This window comes from Perognathus longimembris, chromosome 19 (genome assembly GCF_023159225.1).
Source record: "Perognathus longimembris pacificus isolate PPM17 chromosome 19, ASM2315922v1, whole genome shotgun sequence".
In the NCBI taxonomy this organism is placed as follows: Eukaryota; Metazoa; Chordata; class Mammalia; order Rodentia; family Heteromyidae; genus Perognathus; species Perognathus longimembris.
In genome coordinates, this window is record NC_063179.1 from 18531890 (window position 1) to 18559449 (window position 27560).

Consider the following 27560-nt stretch of genomic DNA (forward strand, 5'->3'; position numbering starts at 1 on the left):
TGCACATCTGGGATGTTAGTTGCTTGACAAGTGAAGGTTGGTAGTTCATGGTTTGAGGTCATCTCAGGCAAAGTTAGAGCCAGACCCAATCTGAGAAACAAACTAAAGTATCTATTTACACAAATAACAGGATTTCCTAAGTGAATATTTTTACATATGTGCAAAGGCAATAGTTTTAAACTGTTTTTAAACATAATAGGTATATAGGAGGAAATGGTTTAACTCTGGGCATAAAGTAAAATAAATGTTACTGTTTTACAAATAGGCTTGAGGAGCCTGTTTAAGAGAACAACCCTTTTGTATGAATTCTTTAAAATATGCTATTTGTTTGTAAACAATTACTTTCAAAGAATCGCAGAAGGCACGTGTGTCTATGAGTGCAGGAAAAGAAAACTGAACTACAAAATCAACATAAAACAGCCATTTAGCTGGGAATATGGCCTAGTGGCAAGTGTGCTTGCCTCTTATACATGAAGCCCTGGGTTCAATTCCCCAGCACCACATATATAGAAAATGGCCAGAAGTGGCTCTATGGCTCAAGTGGCAGAGTGCTAGCTTTGAGCAAAAAGAAGCCAGGGACAGTGCTCAGGCCCTGAGTCCAAGGCCCAGGACTGGCAAAAAAAAACCAAAAACAACAACAACAACAAACAAACAAAAAAACAGCCATTTAGAGGACCCTAAAATCAAATGTAAAGTTCAAAAGGAGCTTCAGAATTCTGGACCAAAAGAAACAAGCTTACTTCCTCTCTCAAACACAAAATCTGCTCTTTTTTCCCCCCTCTCCCTTCCAGAAAATTGTTCCTATCCTTCCTTTTCCCACAAAAGATGACAGTATCATCTTTGAATACTTACATGGATTGACATTCAACAATCCAGAAGACATTTCTCATGAATCACAGCTGTTTAAATATACATTCTCCCTAATATCCCACTAAAATGATAAATGAATTTATTAAGTTAAAAGCCTACAAGTTTCAAATATACAAAGAAAATTGTAGATGAGAAACATTACTAAGTTCTGGAAGTGGGATAAGAGAAAACTGACTCAACAGACCTAAGAAGCCCAAACTGAAGTGGGCCTACAGGGTAGCAGGGGACTCTAATGAGAAGCAATGCCTCTCTTGTTCAGAGTCTCTGCAACAGGAGACACTGGCAATCTCTGTGGACATGGGAATGCAATGGGGCTGCAAATAGAAGGATCAGTTGAAAGTCTGTATAAGGAACATGTAAAACATAAATCCCTCCCCAACCATATATAGTACAGTTGACTGTTTGGTCTTTAATTGATTCCTTTTCCTTCATCTGCTTTGCTCTACTATATAGAGAAAGATAACTTCTATCTGCTGACTCCTGATGGTACAGTCACCAGAAGCACTGATGAGAGAAGAAAGCAAGAAGGAAGGGGAGAGCTAGGCTGTTTTTAGAAACATGTAGAGGAATAGCAGAAAAAAATATTAAAAATTATTTCTCTGTGAGCATAGAGCTGTAAGTGTAGAAGAGCAAGCAAAGGGGAGATTCATACTTGTCTATAACTATGAATTTACTTTTAACTCAATATGGATGTTCTTTTACTCATTGTATTGGGCCCTTTCAATCTAGACAACCATGAGTCATTTTTTATTTAAACAACACCAGCGTCAAGGAAAGAAGGTAAACTTCATCTGAAGGCAGAGCCAACTGTTAAAAGGGCAGACAGTGAATGGGTCTCAAATGTGCCAAACACAATAGGGCGATGGGGCAAAGCCAAGAGTGGGATTTACAGGGATAAGAAGCCAGAGTGGCTTCCAGGGTGGAAAAAGTATCTCCAACATTGGCTCTGCCTAACTTGAGAAATAGTAGCAGGGACGAACTGAAGTCTACCTTTTAAAGACATAATGTGAGAACACTGGGAATTGGCAAGACTGAATTGACTCCCTGCCCTAAAAGGAAGGGAAGGAGGAAGAGAGAGAGGGAAGGAAGGAAGGAAGGAAGGAAGGAAGGAAGGAAGGAAGGAAGGAAGGAAGGAAGGAAGGAAGGAAGGAAGGAAGGAAGGAAGGAAGGAAGGAAGGAAGGAAGGGAAAGAGGGAGGAAGAGGAGGTAAGGAGAAAGAGAAGGAAGAAAGTAGAAGAAGGAAAAAGAGAGAAAAGGAGGAAAAGAAAAACTTCCTTTAATCTCAGTAAAGCTAATGGTTTCCTAAATATATTATTTTGGTGTTTCTTCGTGTTCTTCTGAGACAGAAACTTCTCAGTTTCTGTAACTTTTCAGCAACCATGCATGAACAACATACGTATCCATAAGAATAAATACTAAGGACAATAGTCGTTGGGCAAATGGCTTGCTGACTAGTTCAGTGATCCTCAGCTCTTGCTACACTGATCCTATTAAGGAACAAATGAGGAATATTGACTCCTTTCCCCAAAGAACAGACATGTGTACTTTGGTACAGGAGTTAACACAGCCTAGGTCTTAAAGAGATCGTGGAAACTTGGATAAATATGAACTAAGAACTCAGGGAAGCTTCTCCCCTGGGAATAAGGATATTTTTGCACATGACTCACATTTGCTCTACTCCAAGATAGACCGTCTAGACTTTCATGAGGACCACACTGATGTACGTTCACATACTTTACACTAAGTTGCATGATGCTTTAGGCTTGTTCTTGCACCGAATTGCAGGATTTATGGACCCCCAGAGCTCGTAGCTGTAGATATTATATACCTGCTTTAAGAATTTTTAAGGGAAGAGGATTTCATTCTCTCTCCCTCTTTTATTTGTCCGAGACACAGACTCAAATTTGGTACAGTACCTGATGCTTCTGCTCATTGGCTGGCACTCTAACCAGCTGAGCCAATCCTGAGGGTTCTGATCTCCATAGGACTACTCATTGTCCAGAAGCAAGCCCACTGCCATGTTCCCTGGAGAATATGGTAAACAGCGGTACAAACAATGGTGCACATTCAAGAAAAATAAGGAGAGACAACTGGTCACTGCCGATGAAGAGGCTCTGCCATCTTCTTCACATTATCAGGTGTGTGAGAGAGTAAAGAGAAACTGATGTCTTGAGAATATGTACATGGCCAGGTAGGTGTAAAGAAAGGAAGGAAATACTTTATTCTGTGGGCTCTGCTAGGTACCCTTGCAGTGCCTGAGACACTTAATCTTTGGGTCATGGGTTTGCCTCCTTATTGGACACAGATCAGACTGATGTAGTGGAAAAAGATAGTCACTGGCCCAGAAGTCAGGGGATACAACTAATCTTGGCTTGGCCACCACACAGCGCATTCTAAAACTAAATACCAGCAGTGCTCTGGAATTGGAACCGGTGGTGCAGCAGAGGCCAAGCAGTTCCATTAAGACGCCCTTGAGTGACAGCCACTGCACACATAGGTGACCCAGTACAAACTTTATGAGAAGGCCAGGTAAGTGCTTAGCCAGAGCTTATCTGAGCCATGCCGGGAGCCCCACTGGGACCTTAGGGCCTCTTCAGTGGGAGTTCACTTTTCTCTTTAGATTTCTAATGACCCCAAGTGACCTTTTTGTGTGTGCGCCGTTAATGGAGCTTAAAGTCAGGGCTTGGGTGCTGAAAGTTAGCATTTTTGCTCAGGGCAGATGCTCTACCACTTAATCCACAGCTTCACTTGTGGCTTAATTGAAGATAAGAGTCTCAAGGACTTTCTTGTCTAGGCTGGCTTTGAACCACGATCCTCAGATCTCAGCCCCCTGAGTCACCAGGATTATAGTCATGAGTCACTGATGCTCAGAAACTTTTAAAATATATTACCCAAAGGGAGTATATTGGTGGAGACACTGTTAAAGATCCATGTAGTAATAACCAGATAGTTATAGTAGGTGTAACACTAATAGCCATAATGGTAACCCAGTCATAAGCAATCCTATCACATCACATACATATGCCACCCAACTACCGAAACATAGATCAGAGAAGCTAATTTACAAGTTTCTGGCAGCTACCTGGGGCAAAACAGCCTAGAAAGCCCCACCTAAGCAAGCAGGTATAGCTTTGACTATATTCTCCTAAATATGAACTAGGAGACAAAGATGCTTAAAGTCTCCAAGTAAAGAGAAAACAGAGTCATTCAGGGAGAGTAGTGATAGTTAAAATTAGAAAAATGTACTAATAGAATTCACCATGCTAAAACCTTGTGAGAGAACCAAGAATATGACGATTGTTATAAATGTAGAATTGACAAAATTCAAATATCTCAACCTACACAGGTGATAGAATTACACACACACACACACACACACACACACACACACACAAATGTAAAAGACAGGAGATTAATTTCTTACCAAAATAAATTTGGCATACTCTGGTTTCTCTTCAGACTGTTCAAAATTTTCACCTTTTACCAAAATAATTTTTGCATCAACTCAACAAATTGTAGAAGAAAATATTAATTTTACTAAAACCAAACCATTGTCGTACCATCATTCCAATGCTTCAATATAGCCTGTATAATATTATTAATTTCAATTTTTTGCATTTTAGGAAGTTTTTAACCTTTCCAAAGACATACTAATATGAATATTGTACTAATATATATGAAATAGAATCATGACTAGCATACAAGTTATAATACCTAAAATAAAAATTAAAAATCATGTACAAAGTTTTTTCTCAATCTGTATTACATAATCTTTAGTGTTTGAAGTACTATTTTTACTTCCATTATCCTAATAAAAGTTGCATAAAGAGTTTTACCCAGGAAGAATAAAAGGGAGTTTTCACAATCTATCAAACCCTCTTTAATCCCATAGCAAAATCATGCCCAATTTGTGCTATGTAGATACAAAATCAATTAGATGCTCTTGGCTTTATAGAGGGCCACAATCACTACTTTCAATATCATATTAGGATCCTAGCCAGTGCCACTAAAAGTTTTAATTTAGTTATACATGATTTTAATGCAGTATGCTTAATTTAATATTTGTGTATATGTTCTAATTAAGCATACTAACAAGTAAAAGCATTAAAGAGAAATAAAACAATCACTGCTCACAGGTCATGTGATGGCTTGGAAAATGTACCGTACGTCCTAGAACTAATGAGTCTACCAAAGTTACTGGAAGAGTTAGAAGCTGCAAAGCCTGTGCTGGGCCCTGTGAACTAGAGTGCTAAGTGAACAGATGAGACCAGCAGCCCAGGAGTACAGAGAAGAGAAGTTAAAAAAAAAAAAAAGCAAAAAGCCTGGAAAAGAGCTAGGCTTGAGTCAAGCCTGCAGACTCTTGTGGACTATCTCCCACTGCACCAGCTCAATGTAGGATCCATGAGGGCCTACATCACACCAAGCTCTGCGTGTTTTGTTCCCATTGCTGTCCCACCACTCACCAAACTAACCTAAGCATCTGCATCTGACACTCAATATACCCGCAACTAAAACACACACAAAAAGGAAAATGAACACTTCTTCAGAAAACAGACATTCTGGAAAAAGTTATCCTAATTAGGCTGTTGCAGAAGTCCTCATTTTTTTTATAATTAAAAACACAGTATCCAATCCAATTAACAACTCATCACAAACCGCTTCTGGGCGCTTGAACAAGGACTCAATATGTTGGAAGTGTCAGATACACCCTGGATTTCAATGACTTTTCACAATAAAAGGGATATCAAATCTCACTAATAATTTTCACACTGTAAATGCTGAAATGATAATACTTCACTTTAAATTTAGTATTTGATTAATTTAATTTAGTATTTGATTTGGTATTTGATTAATTTGGGATAAATAATGACTTTAATATATTGTTAAATTCATTTCACTTGAGTTTTTTCCTTTAGATTGTGTGTGTGTGTGTGTGTGTGTGTGTGCATGCACACGTGTGTGCCAGTCCTGGGCTTGAACTCAAGGCCACGTGACTTGAGTGCTGTCTGCTTTTCTGTGCTCAAGCCTAGTGCTCTACCACTTAGCCACAGTTCCACTTCCGGCTTTAAAAAAAGTATTATTGAAAATAAGACTCTTTGTGGACTTTCCTGCTCAGCCAGGCTTTGAATCATAATCCTGAGCTCTCAGCCTCCTAAGTAGCTAGGATTACAAATGTGAGCTAAACATTTGGCTCCTTTTGCTTTTTGTTAAGGTTTATGCCCACTTGACACAAAGTCAAAAGTTATTTTAAATGATATGCATAAGATAATTTCTATAGCCTTTAAAATACAACTAAATATGTTTGCAAATCTTTTGTAGATTACTTGATAACAAATTCCTATAAGGCTATATGGAATCTTATAACCATAGTACACAAGATGTGCCCTTTTATTAGGCTACATTCGTTTTACTGGAATACGGTTAAAAAGCATCAGACAAGCAGGTGCCAGTGGCTCATGCCTATGATCCTAGCTACCCAGAAGGCTGGGATCTGAGGATCATAGTTCCTAGCCCAAGTAGGAGGCTCCAATTAACTTGAAAAAACTCGAAGTGGAGGCAAGTTGGGCAAGTGGTAGAGTGCCAGACTTGAGTGAAAAAGCTAAGGAACACTGCCTCAGGCCCTAAGTTCAAGCTCTAGTGCCAGAATACACACACACACACGTGCACACACGTGCACACACACACACACACAATCATCTACAAATTATCAGTAACCCTCCCAACAGAGAGTCACTTAGAGCAAGAAAATTTAATAAATTTTCAGAGATCACCCAGGTCAAAAGTGCTGGATCCAGGATCTGTTGACAGGTCTGTCAAAAGCTACTGCCAGCATGCTGCCAGACTTTGATAATGATAATGGATGAGGTCCAGACTGGAAGTGATGATCTCTTTTAAAGTTGGTCACTATCCAACTTGGGGCTGTCCAAGCCATCCACGTATCATTAAGAATGCTCTCTTTGTGGTTTGGACAGCGTAGAGTAAACAGTTTTTAAAAACAAGCACACCCACCCCGCCAGCTTTCAGGGCCCACTGCTTATTCCACTCTGAAAGTGTAGGACTCTGTGAACACTGTAGACACATAACAAAATGGGCCCAAGACGGACCCAACAAGCATGCCTGGGGAGGGGGAGGGGCAGTCAGCTCCCAGAGTTCCATCTCTTAGATGAGGTCCCTGGCTTAATTCATAGCCTAGGCTAAGCCTCTGACTGCAGTGAACTCTTAGAAATACATTGGAAACAACAACACCACTATTCAAGAGGGAGAAAGAATAATATGAGAGAGAGGGGGGGGAGCAGGCTACATGGCCAGGAAGCAGAGACAAACTAACAAAAGACTTTCTAAAACTCCAAATATCTTTTACCACCAGGTTTGGGGAAAATTAGACAAACAAAATGTGGGCATTTCTTCAAGCAGCACCCTTGTAACCAGCCCCCTTGCAGCCCTGAGGAAGTCTAGAGACATTATGCTCAGCAGTGCAGATTCCCACAAAATGGTGATTTTTTTCTTCTTTCAGCTGGTGAAAGAAAAAAGTGTATGAGAAGGGAAGGGATGGATGGAGGAAAGTGGGGGAGGGGAGAGAAGGAAAAGTGACCAAGAAAACACACACATACACACACACATACACACATGCACACACAGAGAAGGCACCAGTGACATTCAAGTCTGAACTTGGAACTTTTGAATGGTTCAGAATGGGACACTTTGTCACCTTTGATTTAATTAGAAGACTGTTTTCAGGATGCTGAAGGGCTAGACTCATAATCATGCACTTACGTAATCCTCCTCATTGAGTCCTTGTTTCTCAACAGAACTTTTCACCTCCATGGAAAACTTCTCAAACTCAGGTTTCACGGTCCTCAGTAGGGTGACTGTTTGGAGGGATGAGTACGCTTGCTTAGCTTCAAAGTCGTGTTTGTCTCCTCTCTTCCATGAGCCATCTCCTACGGGAGAAATGAAAATATTTATAATTCCAAGCTGGTCACTATAAAGAGGCCATTCTCTCTTTTTCAACTGCAGTGTGTCTCGCTACATGGTACTTTTGGCAGTCAGCACGAGAGGTATTGTCATAGTTTTGTACTTGGGTATAATATGACCATGTCAAGATCATTAAAGGAGAACAAGGCTCTTGGACACATGCTCCTTTGAAATGTGAGAAGGAAAGAAAAGCTTTGGTGATGTAATTGCCTTATAATAACCATGTCACTGCAATTTTCAACCCCCAGAATGGCAACCCTGCAGGAGTAAGAAGTAAGTTTTGTCACTTTCCATTCATGCTTATTTTTAATACCTATAATCTACTCTAAAAGTGTCCACGTTCTTAATGTGGTCTAGTATGCCTGATGTTATGTAGATGAGGAAGACAAGTTACAGCGAGGCATGACAGTAGATATGCACACATATTTTAAGGGTTGACATTGTTAGAAGACAAAAATTGGTGATTATTAGCCAAATGCTAGTGGCTATGAATATAATCCCAGCCACTTAGGAGGCTGAGATCTCAGGGTAGAGGTTTGAAGCCAGCCCAGGCAGAAATGTCATCAAATCTCTTATTATTTCCAATTAGCAAGAGAAAACTAGAATGAGATCTGTGTCTTAAGTGGAAGAGTACCAGCCTTCAGCAAAAAGTCCATGTGAGAGCATGAGGCCCTGAGCTCAATCCCAGTTCTGGCAGAAAACAATAAAACAAAAGAAAAACAATGAGGAGGAGAAGAGGGGGGAAATGCAGATGAGAATCTAGTGAAATCCTTCCAAATTAAGCAGAGTAAGTGGAAGGAAGGGGAAGGGGAAGGATGGGTGAAATGTTGAAATGGGTGGCAATGATCAAGATATAGTGTATTCAGAAATTGCTTTATTAAATGGTGACTCCTTTGTACGACAACTTAAAGATAATAAAAATTTAAAAACTAAAGAAAAGTTTGAGGTTATTAATATTTCTTGCATTTCTCCAGGCAAAAAGGAGCTTTGATGTACTTCAAGGTTTGTATCTCTCTAGGGCTTGCAATATCATCAGAATCATGTATTGGATAAAGATTAGCAATTTATTGATGGTAATATATAAATGTACTGATTGCATCTAGAATACTAGCTCCATATATTGAGCCTTTTATGTATGTAGAAACTCATTTAATCCTTACAAGATGCTGTAACGGGCTATGAGTATCCTTTCTATTTTGCAGATAAGGAAACAGAAGCAATGAGATGCTGGACCTATTACTACTTTGCAGCTCTTCATGTTCACAAAAGCACAGGCAAGTTACAGGGATATGTCCATTGCTCCTCCTTTTATTTCATTTTTGAGAAAACATGTGACCTGTAGGACTACAAAAGCTATGGTAGACCTTTAGCTATTTTTTTTTTTTTTTTTTTGGCCAGTCCTGGGGCTTGGACTCAGGGCCTGAGCACTGTCCCTGGCTTCTTTTTGCTCAAGGCTAGCACTCTGCCACTTGAGCCACAGCGCCACTTCTGGCCATTTTCTGTATATGTGGTGCTGGGGAATTGAACCCAGGGCCTCATGTATACGAGGCAAGCACTCTTGCCACTAGGCCATATTCCCAGCCCCATAAGCTGTGTTTTTTCTGTAAATTCTCATTATGAGTAGTTGAAATCTCTGAAGACGCCAGAAGGAGCACAGGCTGTTGGCATCTAACACAAGTCATTTGTGCACCTTGAGCTCCCAGTCCACATAAGATTCCAATAGCTAAGACACAAGGATGTCTCTGGAACCTTAGTCAGGTCTGTGGCACTTCCTCTACTCTTCTAGAAGATCAGTAGAGACTTAGTGGCTCTTGGACATTTATCCAGAAGATTACATGTCAGCAAACTCACTTAGACAATCATGTTCACTGCTGCACTATTCACCAGAGCTAAGTTATAGAAACAGTCCAGATGCCCTTCAATGTAAATGGATCAAGAAAGATGTGATACACATATTTATATACATACATACATACATACATAATGGAATTTTACTCATCTCTCAGGAAAAATTATATCATTTGCAGGGAAATCAATTGACCTAGAAGAAATGATGCTAGTGAAGTAAGTTAAGCTCAGAGAGACAAAGGACTCATGCTTTTTCTCATATGTAGAAGTTAGATCTAAAGTATTAATACATATTTAAATAGGTACAGGATCATGTGCATATATACACAAATATATCATCTAAAATATAGTATGTTCAGGAATGATTCTAATGGTGGGACTTCTTTTAACAAGTCACTTACAGTTTAACAAAATAAAAGTTAATAATCTGAAACTTAAATCAGGGGTGGTGAGGCCTCAGGGTAGACAAATGGAGAGAGACAGGTTGGGAAAATGCAGTCATCATATCCAATGTATATGTGAAAATGGACCTAGGAATATTGAGAAGATGGGTGGGGTTGGGAGGCATGGAGGGGAAATTATGAAAAGAGTGACACTGAGCAACATGTATTGTATTCATAAACTGACATATTAAATTAAAACCCCTTGGTACACTTACTAAAAGTGAAGTTGTTATAGAGAAAGAGAAACAGTATACCATGAAGACAGGAGACCGAGATCGGATATAGAGAAAGAAGGGTGAGCTCCAAGCAGGGCACAGGCTTCATGCAATGACGAAGCTTTAGCCTGGTCCTAAAAGTGTGAATAGGATTTTAATAGGAGAAGGAAGAGGTGGAAAGGCAGGCCTGGCAGTGCCCACCGCATGGGCAGAGGTGCCAATGTGTAAGACATCAAGCGGGCAGCTGGGAGTCTCAGTCTGAAGCAAGAGAAAAGGCAGCGATAAAGAATGTGTTTGTGGAAGCATTTGTATCATCATAAGCCTAATAATAGCAACCATTTATTAATTGCTTACTATGTGCCAGGGAGCTGTTAAAAGATAAATGAGAGCTGAGGACAGAATTCATTAAGGACTAGTTCCATGCTCAATGCTCACAAGATTAAATATCAAGCCATCAGACAAAACTTGACCAAGTTTTCTTCCTTTCATTTGAAGCTTCCCAAACTTTGAGGCAGCCGCTGCCCAAGCGAAGCCATGCCTGTTGTGCTCAGGGAGCCAGGGAACTGGGTTTACTACAGTCATGGAGACAAATGCAGTAAGGACGCTCAGTCTCTAGCAAACAGACCACAATGTGGAATTTGTAAGGGCCTCAACCCACTCGTTAGGTAAGCCCCCAAGTCCTAAGGATGCCCTGAATTTTTTTCTTCCCATGGAGGAACTCATTTCCTATTGCTTGTCATTTGACTCAAAGTGCCAGGACTCCTTGACAACAGAAGAGACCACAGAGAAGGCAGCTCAGAGGTAGAGCACTTGTCTGCCATTCTTGAGGCCCGGAGCTTGATCCCCAGCACAGAATTAAATAAACAAATAAATACTCATCAGAAATGGTGCTTCTTAAGAAAAAAAAAAGAGTAAGAATTTTTCATCCCCAGAAAAAAAAGAAACCTCTCCAGAGGTTGAGAAATATTTAAACTTGCAAGATTGTATGTACAAAATTAGTTAATACACATAGAACTGGACACAACTATCTCCGTTACTGAAATCAGAAGAAAAAAAGAACCAACATGGCTTTTTTTGAAGGAAATGAAATCTAAGTCAATAAATCTGATCTCATTGCTCTAACAGGTATCATTTGGAGTTTTGTTTTCCAAAAGAGGGAATGGAAACAATAGTAGCTTGATAAATCAGAGCCAAGCTAAACAGGTGTCTTGCCTGCTCACAAGCACACTGCCTTCTGCGGGCATCTCCTTCTGGGCATGTGTCATGACATTGCTTGTGTGGGGAATGTTTGACAGTAGGAAAGCAAAGGTCAGCTTGGCATGACGTCCCGTCAGAGGAGACAAGTTTAAATTCAGTAGACAACTGGGTGCCTCTGGAGATTTATGGGCGGAACAGAAGAGTGACAGGATGAGAATCTTGCCTTGGAAAACAGTGTTGGTGGATTAGAGTGGGGAGACGTGGAGTGTTCGCAGCCACAGTAATCCAGGCAAGGGGTTGTGAGGGGTTACTGATGGGAGATCACAGTCCAGAACATTCCCACATGGTTCTCTGGGTGGCACTTAAATTTTCTTCCCTCCCTCCCTCCCTTCCTTCCTTCCTTCTTCCTCCTTCCCTTCCTCCCTCCCTTCCTTCCTTCCTTCTTCCTCCCTCCCTCCCTCCCTCCCTCCCTCCCTCCCTCTCCCTCCCTCCCTCCCTCCCTCCCTTCTCCCTCCCTCCCTCCTGCCCTTCCTTCTGTCCTTATTTCTCTTTCTATTGTTATAGTAATTTTCAATAATAACTTTCTATGTTCACAATCATTAAGATTTAGCACCCCTGAGAACACAGGCAGAGAACTTGCAAGAAGAATCTCAAGATTATCTGCCAGTAGGGGTGCAGATGGGGTAACCCTTGATAGGATGGCACATCACGATGCACATTAGAAAGAACAGAACTGAGCCGAGGAGGAGGAATGAGGTGGACGTGGCAATGACTTCAGTGAGGGTCACAAACTTCAGTGCTGGTCATGTTAAACTCAAGATGATTACAAAATGCCCAAGTGGCATCATCAGGCTGGAGTTGGAATTGGAGGTCTGACACCAGAAAGAGGGGTGAAGGCCTTACAGAATATTGGGTACCATTTCCACACAGCTCATTGTCACAGTGCAGGGACTACCTGCTCTGGATAGAAAAGAGTGCAGGAAGAGAAGAGAAGGAGAAGGGCTGTGCACTGAAAGGATTTTGTAGTGGTCAGGAAAAGTAAGGGGAGACAGAGAGGAGCTAACACCAGAACCCAGAGAACTCTGTGTCCTGAAGATAGGAGCACAGGGCTTCTAGGAAGAGGTGGATGACAACCATTCTGGGATGCTAACCAGATGGCTCCCTTCCCACATCCAATTAGTGGCACTTGAAATGTGGCAAGTGAGACCAAGGATCTGAATTTGTAGTCATACCTGTAGCAAATGTATACACCATTGAGCAATACAGCCCACACCAGGCATGGCGTGGTACACACCTGTAAATTAAGCACTCTGAAGGTTAAGTATGATGAACATGAGTTGGAGGTCAACAGGGACTATGTAGCAAGTCTAGCAAGCTACTGTCTCAAAAAAGAAAAAAAGAATAAAATTTAGTCATCATCACATCAGACAGCAGTGTTCCCCTAGACAGTACTGTGCAAGCATACAAGCATGGTTCTGGCTAATAACAAGAAGGCCTTTGGTGATCTTGAGGAGGAGTAGTTATTAAGGTCATGTTCATACAATGATGCTGAACAACAGATTAAGAAGGAAAGGAAGTCTGTCAGGTGGAGTGTATTTCCCTCTTGAAAGCCATCACTGGAAAGGGAGATGGAATTTCTAAGACTGGCTTAGTGGAGGGACTTCCACTAATACGTTCTAAGAAAATAATGCCAAATGGATGGTAATGCCAATAGACTCTTGAAAACTGTACATGAAGGTAGGTCATCTTACCTGTATAGATTTTTTTTTTTTTTGCCAGTCCTGGGGCTTGGACTCAGGGGCTGAGCACTGTCCCTGACTTCTTTTTGCTCAAGGCTAGCACTCTGCCTCTTGAGCCACAGCGCCACTTCTGGCCGTTTTCTATATATGTGGTGCTGAGGAATCGAACCTAGGGCTTCATGTATACGAGACAAGCACTGTTGCCACTAGGCCATATTCCCAGCCCCACCTCTATAGATTTTTTATAAATCTTTTTACGTCTCTAGATGTTTTAATGGTGTATATTAATGGTACAAAGAGGTTTCATTGAAATATTTCCATACATGCTTACATATGTTTTGAAGAAATTGATCCCCTATATTACTCTGGCATATTCCCCTTCTCTCTAAATTTTTCAAACCTACCTTTTAATTTTTTCATCTGTGTATGTGGTAATACTAAGGCTTGAACTTAGGGCCTTGTTGAGTCACACCTCTAATCCAATATTTCACTGGTTAACTGGAGATAGAATCTCATTGATATTTCTTTCCAGGTTAGCTTTGAACCTTGATTTCTGTATCTCAGCTTCCTAGTAACTTGGATTATAGGAGCAAGCCATCAGCACCCTGGCTTCCTGTTATTTTCAGTCACTTTAATTCCCCATGATATATTATGCTCTAAAGGCCTATAACTGTATAGTTTAGAGAAATCTGAGAAATCAGTGAACACTGAGAAATCAGTGTTCATTAAAACCAAACAACCTAGCCACCTGAAAACTGGACACATTTATACAATGTTTTCTAAAAATCCAGTATCATGCAGTATTGATGAAAGAAGAGGCCTTTCTCCAGAACACGAATAGGGTGTGCTGTGAGGAGATACAGGGAAAGAGGATGTTAACAGCTATTCATAAACATGTAATTAAACATTTAGATATAAAATTCTCAAAACTTTCCTGGTAACTAGTGACACATGAGAACTTTGGTTCAAGTGACTGCCTGGCATACGATTCCATTTACTGCTTCTTCTTTGTAGGCTAAAGATGCTTTGGGAACATCAGGGAGATATGCATTGGTCTGTCCCTACATTTATTCTCCCTTCTACACTAACTGATTTCCAATTTAACTTAGGGTGTCAGTGAGTCCAGGTAGAAGCATGCAACCCCTGACCCCTGCTGAAACCAGGAAGGGTCAATCTTACATAACCGGAAGCTAATGACTTGAGGTTTCCAAAACAAACTGTCAAAGAGAAGCAAGTCACCTGGAAGGATCTCTTTTAACCCACTGTCTTTTCCCTAGCTTGCTTAATAATCCCTAGAGCTTTAGCCACCATCTTTGACCTTGAGAACAAACCTTGGTACTAAGGTTGAGGGAACAGGGAAAATAAGTTTGTGTCCCCCATGATGTTTAGGGCGCTCCATTGCTGCTGTGGACTTCCCACTTCTAAAATTATGTCAGTGAGAGAATAAACATCTCCATCTGTTTCAGTCACAAGAATTGAGGGTCTTAGTGATGTGTGTGCAAATATAATTCCTAATGTCTTAATACGTCTTATGATGTATTAGTTAAATGTTGGCTAGTTCTATGACAAAATAGACGTAAATCTATCTCTAAAAACTACCACAAGAGAATACTTTGCAAACCTCACTTACAGTTTTTAAAGGACTATAAGCAAAGTTAACTAATAGTACGCTGATGATGACTAGGACTAATATTTATTAAACAGTTATTATGTTTCAAGAAGTTTGCTGGATGTTTTATATACACCTTCATTTATTTCTCAGCCTGATACCACAAAGTACTATCAGTGTCATTAGAGGAAACTAATGATAGCAGAGAAACGCATGGTGAAATCACATGGCTAGGATTAAGGATTAAGCTATTAGCCCTTAGTTCCTTCTGTTAAGAACTAGTATATGGCTCAGTCTTTCATGCACTAATGCCAGAGCCCAAAGTCTAAGCAGCCTAGTGCAAAAGGTAAAATGAAAGCAATTTAACAAGCACATCACACTACATAACTCTCTTCGCAATTAATTTTTCAAGAAATTTAATTTGAGAAAAACAAAACTTGTGGGAAAGTAACTTTTAAAATGTTGTCCAAACCACCAGTAGTAAGTCATCTAGATATAACTTCTTATGTTCAGGTGTTCTGCACCAAGGAGAACATGAAACTCAAACTTACTATGGAAAGTACCAGATATTAAGAGACATTTCCTATAAGAACAATGGGTCTGTCAAAAGACTATTTTATTTTCTCCATCGTTTTTATTACTAACATTTTAATAAATTTGTGTGCTACATTTTTTTGTGCTGGTCCTGGAGCTTGAAATTGGGGCCTGGGAGATGTCCCTGAACTTTTGCATTCTAACATTTAAATCACAACTTCACTTCTAGCTTTTCAGTAAATTTTTGATTAATTGGAGATGAGAGTCTTAACAGATTTCCCTGCCCTGGCTGGTTTTGAACTGTGATCCTCAGATCTCAGCCTCCTGAGTAGCTAGGATTACAGGCCTCATTGGCCTGTACCAAGCCTTTCTGCTACATTTCTGGAGATGACTTGAAGACTTGATCAGATATTTTCCCCTTGATCAAGTTATCTATATTGCTTAAAATTGCATAATGCAGGATATTATGATTCATGGCACAATATTTGTCTTACTTATCATATTTTATGTCTATAATTTATTTAGACTCTCAAAAGCACATCTTAAAATAAAACACATGAATGAGAATTTGTATCAAAAAAGAAAGTGTCAAAGACAGACTGAGAAATGATCATATACTAGAGGAGACACAGTTTCCAGTGCAAACCCTGCACTTAAAACACAAAACAGAACAAGAACTTCAGGGAGAAAGAGGAAAATCTTCAAATAAGACCTGAAGGTTAGTTAGTATTAGAGCAATGTTACTTTTGCTATCTTGATGAAATATATTCTGGTTATTTATCAACCTTGGAGGAAACTTGGTAAAAAAACAAATACACAGACTATTATTTTTGCAAGTTTTCTATAAGTCTAAAATTACTTCAAAATAAAAGTGTTAAAACAAGTTTCCAACCATTACTCTAAAAACAGCTAAGTCCAAATGCATTATTACATGGTCTCCATATTTCAAGAATTACTGCTATGACAAGTAACTGAGCATGAAAAATAGTGGAAAGCATTCCCATTAATGCTATCAAGCTAATGTAAACCTGAAATTCAAATCTAGCAATAATCATTTGGCAAAAACATTCCTTTCTAGTCTTACTCATGGACATGAATTCAAAATCCTACACAAAATACTAAGAACTTAAATGCAGCAATATATCTAAAAGCAATCTCAGTAAAGAGCATTCTGACAGCTCAGTATTAGGAAATTGATTAAAACAATAGGCCAAATACATTTGAGAAAACACACTTCCTTGATTTTTAAAGTCATATTTCATACATGAGGAATAAAAATATACTTTAACATCTTCCCCAAGACAAGAAGTCAGAACTTTTATTATTACCACTACTATACAATATATTCTTAATGCCCTTGCAATGTAATAATAATAGAATAAGAAATAAGATTTTAACTATCAAATTTAATCAAAGCCATAGTTACTATGTGAAAATAATTTCTAAAAAGCTATTTTATCCGATGACTTAGTATGTAGAAGTTTCGTAAAATAATAAATACATAAATAAAATGACTTGTTTTCTGTATAATTAGTTACAACAGGAAAGTATCATGAATCATAAGAATGTCAATACCTACCTGAGAATAATTTCAACAAAATGGTGCAGAATGTAAGTATTTGTTTAAAAATAACCAAGAGAGTAAATTTCAAATGTAGCTCCACAAAAATACCAAGTAAATAAGGTGAAGAGTATGTTCATTCATTGATTTAATCATGACACATTTACACATGTCAGAATATCACAATATGTTTTATAAGTACAATATAATTGTGATTTGTAAACTAAAATAACATAAATTTAAATTTAAAAGGTAGTGATTACATAAGCATTGTGAATGTGGTAAGAGCCATAGAATTGTCTACATCAAAGTAGTCGATCTTACGTTATTAAAAGTCAAATTACAAATAAATATTTTGAAAAAAGAAAACTTCAGAATTTTGGTTATAGATATAGATAAATTCAAATAAGTGCAGAGTGAAATTATGCATGGTAGTTTAAAATGTAGGATGATAAACAAAATCATACATTGTCAAAAATATATAAATTAGTATATGTCTTTATCAGGCAACTTGGTAATTTCTGTCAAAATTAATATTTCTCTATAGTCCAAGCTACTGAGGAGGTGGAGGTAGAGGTATTCAAGATTTGAAGGTCAACCCAGGTAAGATTAGCAAGTCTATAACTAAAAAAAATAAAAATAAAAAATGGGAATGTGGTCGACTGCTTGACTAGCTAGAAAGGGTTCAATTCCCTCTACTGAACAAAAGCTGAACTTAAATGCCCATAACCTCTGAGCCAGCAATTCTACTTTCAGAAATGTATCTAACATAACACCTCCCTTTCATGTAAATGTGTAAGTAAATATCCGGGCACACACCTAAGGCCATTCAATATTGCATTGTTCTTAAACGCAAAAAGTTTGGTGCAACGTGGAAACTGAAAGATAATGTTGATTAAGGTGGCTTGTGAACATTACAGAATGCTATTCAGTGAAAGTATAAATAATATGACTATTTTTGAAATAATTTTTGTAAAACCACGTATATACGATAGAAGGTACATATTTCTGAAAATTATCAATGTTCTTTTTATCCAACTGTCAGAAGGATAGCCTATTTCTTTCCCATATTACTCTGTTTTCCAAATTCCTTGTAATGCTTATGTATTTCAATTAACTACAATATTTATGCATTTCAATTACCAAGGAGAAGTAATACAAGTTTTGTTTACAGATGAGTGTATCCAATGCTTGCATTATGTATTTGGTGAACAGGGCATATGAATGCATATGATAAATGCACTTGCCTTATTATCATGTGTATTAAACTCATTTGCTACTCTGCAAAACTCAGAATCAATGCTTTTTACTTGTAGCCATTTCAACTCCTATGTTAAAGAACTCAATGCTGCTGCCAACAATGTCAGGACATTCTGATCTTAGGTCAAGAATTACAACCAGGCTGAGCATGATGGTTAAAGCCTATAGTTGCCATGAACATTCGGGAAACTAGAGGCAAGAGCATCTCAAGTTCAAGCCACTCTGTGCTACATATCAAAACCCTAGGTCAAAACACAAGAGGGAGGGTAGGGAAAGGAAAGGACATGGGAAGGAGAAGGGGGAGGTGGGAGAGATGGGAAGAAGTAAGGGTATGGTGGGAGAGGAGGAGAAGAGCCAACACTCCAGTGATGAAATTAAGAAAGGAAAAGACCATCATTGCAGCAAGGAAGGTAAAATATATTTCATTTGCAAGTCTCAAATCTCTAGTTATATCTACCACAGGAAAAAGTGGTTAAACTTGTTTCACCAGCTTTTCTTGAACCCCATGAAAAGTGTGTTATAGTATCTGTATATACACAGTGATTTGCTGCTTAAATAAGCCAGGATATCTGGACAGGAAACAAGGGCTAATGTTTGAAAGTTTGGATCTTGTCTAACTACATGTCATCAGCAAGAACTCAGCAGTGGAGCTCGGCATAAACATGCCACTTGTGATCTATACACTGAACAGTGCAGCTTTGAGCAGCCAGCATGCAGGATTAGGGAAATGTTCTGTGGCCTTCAGTTGTCTACTTCAGAGAAAGTCCTAACCTCAGTTGGGGTGGTAGAGAGTGCTTTGTATCAGTGATCATAATGAGCTCCTTAAACATTCCCTCATCACAGGGACCCTGTAAGGAATCAAAGATGATATCAACCCTGTAAGTTAGCAACTGCTAAAGGTTTATATAGAAGATGCTGAAATTGTTATTATCTGGAAGGAAGAGAGCTCTCAACATTGACTTTCAAATTTTTTAGCTCTACTTATCATAATAGTGATTTTATTCCCATTAAAACCTACTATAATGGAAATGATTGTTATATCACAGTTGTAACTACTTTCAACATCCCATGTGTATCTGTAGTTTATACTGTTGATGATGTTCTTGTATCACCTTCTTGTGATTGTACCTACACTATCTCTGTAATCATATCTGAGTATATTGGAAACCGTGTATACTGGTATTAGAATTAGGAAATTGAAAGGGAATACCAAAATTGAGAGACAAAGGGTAAAATAAGAGAAACAACAACAAATCAATACTTGCAAAACTATATGGTGTAAGTGAACTGAACACCTCAGGGGGGGAAAGGGGGAGGGGGAAGGGGGGTATGAGGGACAAGGTAACGAACAGTACAAGAAATGTATCCAATGCCTAACGTATGAAACTGTAACCTCTCTGTACATCAGTTTTATAATAAAAACTTTAAAAAAACCTACTATAAATATGTGTGTGATATGCATAAATACACACATGCAATGGTAGTGGTAAAATAAAAGTCTTATGAAGTAATTAATGTGCTAACCATCATACCTTGGCATGCTCTGTTCTATTATGCAATGTTCTAGTTTATTCATTCATTTTTTGAAGTTCTCCTTAAATACGACTGAAATTATTCTGTTAGTCCACCATGATGATAGCAATCTACAGATGGAAAATCACCAGGCAAGAGGCCCTTGGTGACTGGAGTGAGCTGTGACATTACAGGTACTGTGTGCTTGTTCAGAATCACTAATTTCCAAACTTGTCCTAGGAAAATCACATTTATGGACATAACTCCAATCTTTGGTTCTTCCTCTCCCCACCCTTTGACATTGTCAGCAGGCTGGGAAGCTGGAGGTAATTACCATAGGACGAACTGTTGAAGAGTTCGATGTTGAAGAAGGCGTAGTCTCCACTGGTCATACCATGTCTGTGAGCTGCCAGCATGATGCTCCGGATGGTGTCACCACTGGCACACATGATCACCACTGGGGAGAAGAACAAGCAACACGTGAGTCACTCCACAGTAGCAGTCAAGAAACCACCAAGAAGGGGTGCACAAATGCAGCACTGGTACTCATACTATGTTGAAAATGAACTGTACCATTTGTGGGGGGAGACAGGAAAGAAAACGTGGAAGATAGCAAGGGAAGGGGTGATACTGTCACCCAAAATGAACTCTTTACCTTATTTATGTAATTGTAGCTCCTCTATACATCACCTTTATAATAAAACATTTGTAAATGAAGCCACCAAAAGCAGAAGACACAGAAAAGAGAATTTACACAGTTCTAAAGTGGCTACTCACAATCTACCTCTTATGGTAGTTCCCATTTATCTCTGGGGCTACATGGAGAGACTCCAGTGGATTCAAGAACTTTATACCTACCATACGTCCCCGAAATACACATACATGTCATAAAGTTCAATGTATTAATTAGATACAGCAGAGATTAACAGTAACTACCAATAAAACAAGAAAATATATGCCATTCAAAAGTAAATGAAAATTGGTGAATTTTTATTTGTGAAATTTTCCATACAATATTTCTGGCTCATGGTTGGCTGTGATTAACTGAAACCCATGAAAGTCAAACTATAGATAAAGGTGGGTTTATTGGAACCACAAGGGAAAATATAGTAATTTTACTAGAAACCCTAGCAGGTACCACCAGGACAAGGTGATGGGAGCCAACAGCACCAGCCATGAGAACATAAACTCAACAGCCTTCTGATGGACACCTACCATGCACCAGAAAGTCCAGCTTGGTAATCTGCATGTAGCAGGAGGGAGTACCTGCAAATGGGCTCAGGGAACATCAGAATAACTAGTTTATGCTCTTTAAAATCATCAAGTTCATAAAAAACAAAAATGGGTGCCAAAATGTTGTAGGCTGGAGGAGACATAAAAGAAAGAAAAACATAATACTATGTGTGATACTTAGTTGGATATTACACCTAAAAAAGTAAATAAAAGTTTTGCTATATAAATGGCACTGTGCCAGGTATGTAGGTAAGGTCTGTGTAGGTAAGGTCTATAAATGAGACAGTGAAAGTATTTGTATTAAATTTCTTGCTCTCCTTGCTAATCCTGTGGATATGCAGCAAATATTCTTGTTAATAAATGTTTAGTGGCAAAAAAGCATGATCCTGTAATTACTTTCAAATGATTCATAAGATAGTATCATCTGTATAAATACATGTACATATATTGATATGTATACAGAAAGATAGATGATAGATAGATAGATAGATAGATAGATAGATAGATAGATAGATAGATTAAACAGAGCCAAGTGTGATGAGTATGTATATGTAAACTTTGCTCTGGAGATACTGAGAAGAATCACAAGTTCAAGGCAAAGTCTCAAAACAATACGAAACACAGAAATGGAGATGTGACTCAAATGGCAGAGCACCAGCCATGAAAAAAAAAAGCCAAACAGGATCTATAGGCCCAGTACTGGTATAGAAAGCAAGGAATTATAGACTTATTTTGAAAAAAAAAAAAAAAAACAACCCAAAAAACAAAGCAAAATAGAAGATACCTGGTTAGATAGATATGTATGAAGAGAGGATGACAGAAGAGAGGTGAGAGGGATTTAAATTGCCAAGGAAAATATGACAAAATATTAACAACTGGTAAACATCTGGGTGAAAACTATTAATGGTTCTTTGTAATTTCCTATAGCTTTTACAAGAGTATAACACTATTACAAAATACTTTTAAAAATACAAGTAACTGCTAGGTTTTCCCAATATAAGACAAGGAAGACAATAAAGAGCATCAACTGCTTCACAAACTTAGTAGCAAGGTACATACATTTTCCTGAAAAAGCAAATTCACTGAGTTTAGGGAAAACATTGTTCTGGGAAATCACTGAGTGCTAGAGGCTCTCCACTGTCTGTATTTGGAAACAAATGCAGAGTTTCTGTTAAGTTGTCTCAACAGAAAGAGGAAATAGATAACAAGATTCCAATATATACACATGCATGCTCTCTCTCTCTCTCTCTCTCTCTCTCTCTCTCTCTCTCTCTCTCTCTCAATTTATAGTCCAACTGTTGGATTTGAGCTTTAGACAGCTCCTGAGACTGCTGCTTGTGACCTAAGAATGACACAGGCTGGACTGAAGTGGGGAGTTGGCCACTGTCCAGTCAATCTAATGGCTGTTGGCTCACAGGCTCTATGACCAGGACCACTGTATTTGCTGCACATACAGCATGAAAAGGCAAAAGAAAGCCACAGAGACCTGGGTGCTGTAAATTGCGTTATCACGATCCATGCCAGCTCTCCAAGATGTGTATGCTCTTTGTAAAAGCATGGGTGCTGAAAGATGGAAAACAAACCTCAGGCTGTGCTCAAAAGGCCTTGGCATTCTGCAAGGAAGGTTGGTCTCCTGTTGGTACTTCACTTACTACAAAAGTTAACTGAAGAGTGTCAGGTCATGACTCTGACATTTCTTACTACAAAAGGGCTCCAAGTAGCTAGGAATAGAGTGGCATGCCTGAAAACCCAGCACTAGGCAAATGAATAATAAAAAGACCATGAGTTCAAAGTCATCCTGAGCTACAGACTAAGGTCCTTTCTCAGAAGGGCTCTGTGTACATGGGAATAGCCCTAGTGAGCAGGATTCTTAAATATAAATATAATAATAATACAAAAATAACCCTAAAGATCTTGACTATGGTAGTAGTTATTGTTTCTGGTTAGAAATGTATATATTTGTGGTAAATATTTACATTACAAGATGCCTTAGGAAGAAAATTCTCGAAGAAACTCTTATATATTCCTTAGGATTTAGATCCTTATGTTTGAAATACAGCCAATTTATTTGGCTGGACAATCGAAAAGTATGGATTACAAGAATAGCATCACTTAGAGGATCTAGAAAGGCCGGAAGGCTATCTACTAAGCAGTGTTGTCATTTTTTTTATTAGATGCTCATAGCCCAGGGTCTACTTCTTTTTTTTTTTTTTTTTTTTTTTTTTTTTTTTTTGGCCAGTCCTGGGCCTTGGACTCAGGGCCTGAGCACTGTCCCTGGCTTCCTTTTGCTCAAGGCTAGCACTTTGCCACTTGAGCCACAGCGCCACTTCTGGCCGTTTTCTGTATATGTGGTGCTGGGGAATTGAACCCAGGGCCTCATGTATACGAGGCAAGCTCTCTTGCCACTAGGCCATATCCCCAGCCCCAGGGTCTACTTCTTAATCCTTATCTGAAGACCCTGATTCTGTCCATATACAGAGCAGAGCCATGGGGGAGGGGCAGATTCCTGATAACGTACAACAGGTACTTACAGGTAGATAATCTAGACTGCATATTACCAAATTTCCATGGGGACAACAATGGCCCCAAATATACTGTTGCCATATGTTCCATACCTTGACTTGCTAAGTGGGGGATCAAATTACAACTGGGAAAATCAGTTGGAGGATTGAGGTGTCCAAACACACCATAATCGTCCATCTGTCACCCATCATCACCCACATCCAAGACAAGAGCACACATTTCTGTAAGTCCTGAATGGGTGCTGCCCATCACTGAGTTCTATGTCACTCCTGTTTTCACACACCTGGTCTGTCCCTTCTCTCCTGTTACTAACACCACTAAGTCCATTTTACCTTCTTCATGCCTAACTAAACAGCAAGTATTTTTGACAACATGCCTTTACCCAATCTATCAAAAGGTTTAAAATTGTTCTCATCAAAATAGTTCTCTGTTTCTACTTAATTTTCATCAAGGTATGCAATAATTAAATTAACCCTAATGAAAAAATGGCATAAACAGATTTGAATACAGCTCTTACAGTGTGGAGCTGAATGAGATATATGTGGGAAACTTAGGAGAAATATAGCTGCTGGCACTATCAACAACTGGTGAGATTGGCAAAGAAACATGGTGTCAGCAAACTGCCTAAATAGAGGTCATTGAAGATAGCTCCCTGTTGCATCCAAGTATATTTAAATACATAAATATTCATTTTTGGTCAAAGTACTAGGCCTCTAAAAGAGGACATGATAGCACAATGCTAAGTGTTTCTAGATGGACTTTCCTTCATCCTGCTCTATGTTCACTTATGATGTTCCATATCATCTTTCCCATCTGTTGTCACACTGTCTTCTGCAAGTGGCTTCTCTATATTGCAACATGTTGCAATCACTCTAACAATATCAAAGGGGGCAAGTGTAAGGAGAGGTTCTACCTGCCAATCCAGAAAGTTAAGCACATTCCATGGCATATACCCAATTAGGGGGATTCCCATTCCCTATTCTTTTTTTTTTTTTTTTTTTTTTGCCAGTCCTAGGCCTTGGATTCAGGGCCTGAGCACTGTCCCTGGCTTCTTTTGCTCAAGGCTAGCACTCTGCCACTTGAGCCACAGCGCCACTTCTGGCCGTTTTCCATATATGTGGTACTGGGGAATTGAACCCAGAGCTTCATGTACATGAGGCAGGCTTTCTTGCCACTGGGCCATATTCCCAGCCCCCCATTCCCTATTCTTAGATTCCCATCTGAACAAGTTCTAAAGGGTTAGCATTCTTTGTCAATCAAGGAACTTTTGCTACCCCCAACAAGGGGAAGCACAATGAACAGTCTGGTTAGTGAGCCTGAAAGAAAAATCTCAGCATGATGGGCTCTGTTCTTTTGTCCTCTTGGAGAAATGTCCACTGTAAGGAGTTGTCTTACTCCTGGATGGGGAACCTAAAGGTGAAAAACACTCTGTAATTGAATGGATGGCCCTGCTTACACCTGGGAAGAAGAAATAATGAACTGGCACTTTAGGCAACACATACAAATACATGTTCTTCGATCAGTTTCAACAACAACAATAAAATTGCAGATCATCCATCTGACTTTCATACCCATGTTCCATTGAAGTCTTTAATGTGGAAGGGGGAAATGGGGATTGTTGCAAGAGGTGCTGTATCCTTCAAATTGAAAATGTGGTAACAAGTTAAAACAAAACATCAATAGTCATTTTGAAGGTGGTTATATAAGGAATTTCAAAGAAAACTTTAAAAAAATACAGTCAGTATATAAGAGAAAGATAGGTAAAGGACCAGTCCAGAGTTATAACATCCAAATTAAAAAAACACCTACAAAGATAAAATAAGAGGGATAAAAATCAAGAAAAAATAAAGAAAATTTACCCAAATTAAAGAACATAATGTGAATTTCTGGGCAAATGGAGACTTACCAAGTACATAAGGCAAAATGCTGATACCAGTATACAGTACAATGAAATATTAGGGTATTGAAAGCAAACAGAAAATCTGAAAGAGGGGGAAACAAGCAAACATAAAGTCCAGAGTACAAATCTGTTAAAACTGAGAAAACCCAAAATCAGAATTGAGAAGAAAATGGAGTAGTGTTTTCAAATTTTTAGAAAGAAAAAAAAATTCTAACCCCCAATTGTATAATTATGTGTCAGAGTGAAATGCAGAAATTTTCAGTTATAAGAGCTCTCAACATTGAGCTTTCATTCATCCTTTCATAGAAAGCTTCTTGGAAGATGTGTTCTACCAAAACAAGGGCATACATCAAGAAAGGGATCTAGCTCAAGAGAGAGATGACTACAGTCCCATGAAATACTGGAGAAAGAAATGAGAATAACAACAATTCAGTATGCCCAGAAAATAACTGAGATGAAGCAGCTCAGAGGCTTAAAATAGAGAATTAGAAGACGATTTCACTGTAAGTCCATGGGAACCTAAAGGGACAAACAAAAAGGGTTCTGTTTTCCTCAATAAAAAGGGGGGGGGGTGCAAAAAGCAACCATCACCACAGTAGCCTGTTTGACTCAACTAAGATTCTGGTAATAATAATACTGATACTGAACTCTGACCTAGCCAAAATTTTTGTCATGGTTCTATTAGAGGAATAAATAGAGGAATTTGTATGTGTACAGTTAACATACAGTAGAAGAGAATTAAAATAATTTCCACTGGGATACCAAGAGATAAGACTTAAAATTAAAAAGTGCAAAGTAGCATGTAATTTACAGATATAAAGGCAAATAGCTTTGGGACATCTCTGAGAGCTGGAAATGATTGCTTTTGGAAAGTCAGAAATAGGTAGTAGAGGGCATGAAACTCCCTGATATTAATGTTATTTTCTGGCTTTTCCATTATGCACTTATATAATTAATTTCAGTAAAACTGAAGTGTAATTTTTTCAAGGAGGTTTCTCTGGCTATTTTTACATGTCCTAGCAAAACAGATACCATTTTCAAATGCAAAGTACATCTTGTTTTTGTAGTTTTCCAGCTACTCCAAGGGGCCTATGGTTCTTACATTGAAGCCTACAGAGCTTCTTCTCCTATGCTCTATTTATATTAAATATATTAAGTAAATATATTTCCTATGCCCTATATTATATTAAATCATGATTCTTAAAAAGATTCTGCTGATCAACCACTCAAACACTTACTACACATTTGGGCCAGACTTGGGAAAAATGCATGTATTGATTAGACACATTTATGTCTACAATCATTATATAGGCCCAGACCAATGATATACTAATAACTAAAAGAATAAAACTAGAGTTCTTATAGAAAAGAATGTGTGTGTGGAATATATCTAATTTTATAAAGCACAGGAACAAAACAGTTACTGACTTTCATTGCTAGGAAGAATTATTTCTGTCTTCAAAAACTGTGAAATTTACTGTTAAGTAGGGAATGTTGAAGCCAGTAGTATAAGTAAATCCATTTTAGATTAGATTTGTTTATTTTTGATTCTTGAGACAGGATCTCATTCTATAACCTACTCTGACCTTGAAGTGTACCTTCATGTCTTTGCCTCCCGAGGGCTGATTGCAGCCATGTACCTCCACAGATGCTCAGGTATGTATGTTTTAATATTTGCTAAGGATGTGAGAGGGAAAAATGAGGTTTTAAATAATTGACTTAGATGGCAACTCCATAAGACAACCCAAAGAATAATTCATTTCCCTTAGTTGTTCTTTCAAATATAACATATAGCCAAATAAGAATTTAGTCATATATTATTTGAGATGGTGGTATTATCAGTTTTCACCAGTGAAGAGAGCCAAACAGCAATTACTACATGAAGCATAGCATCTCCAATCTGACGTGAAGTTGATTTCTCATCGCACTTCTGGTTTCAGAGACAAGAAAACAGGCACAGAGTTCAAAATCTTGCACAGGCTACAAAGCAGGGTAACAGAGACACCAAACCCACAGGCTTATGCTTCCCAACAGATTTGGCCCCATGCCATGGTCTCTCCTTTCTGGCCTAGGTGATTATAACCAAATATACACATATACACATATATGTCTATATGTGTGTATGTACATGTATAACATAC

At 38.6% G+C, this 27560-nt stretch overlaps 1 protein-coding gene across 4 annotated transcripts in view; it reads right to left on the reverse strand.

Moving 5' to 3' along the window:
* Window positions 1-27560, reverse strand: part of Npr3 (natriuretic peptide receptor 3) — an 82176-nt gene that overhangs the window by 27055 nt on the left and 27561 nt on the right. For all 4 annotated transcript variants that reach the window (XM_048368057.1, XM_048368056.1, XM_048368055.1 and 1 more), the window contains exons 2-3: window positions 20098-20220; window positions 7645-7811 (exon numbers count right to left, since the gene is read on the reverse strand). In XM_048368057.1, the coding sequence (XP_048224014.1) occupies window positions 7645-7811; window positions 20098-20220 (290 nt within the window). The remainder of the gene's footprint in view (window positions 1-7644; window positions 7812-20097; window positions 20221-27560) is intronic.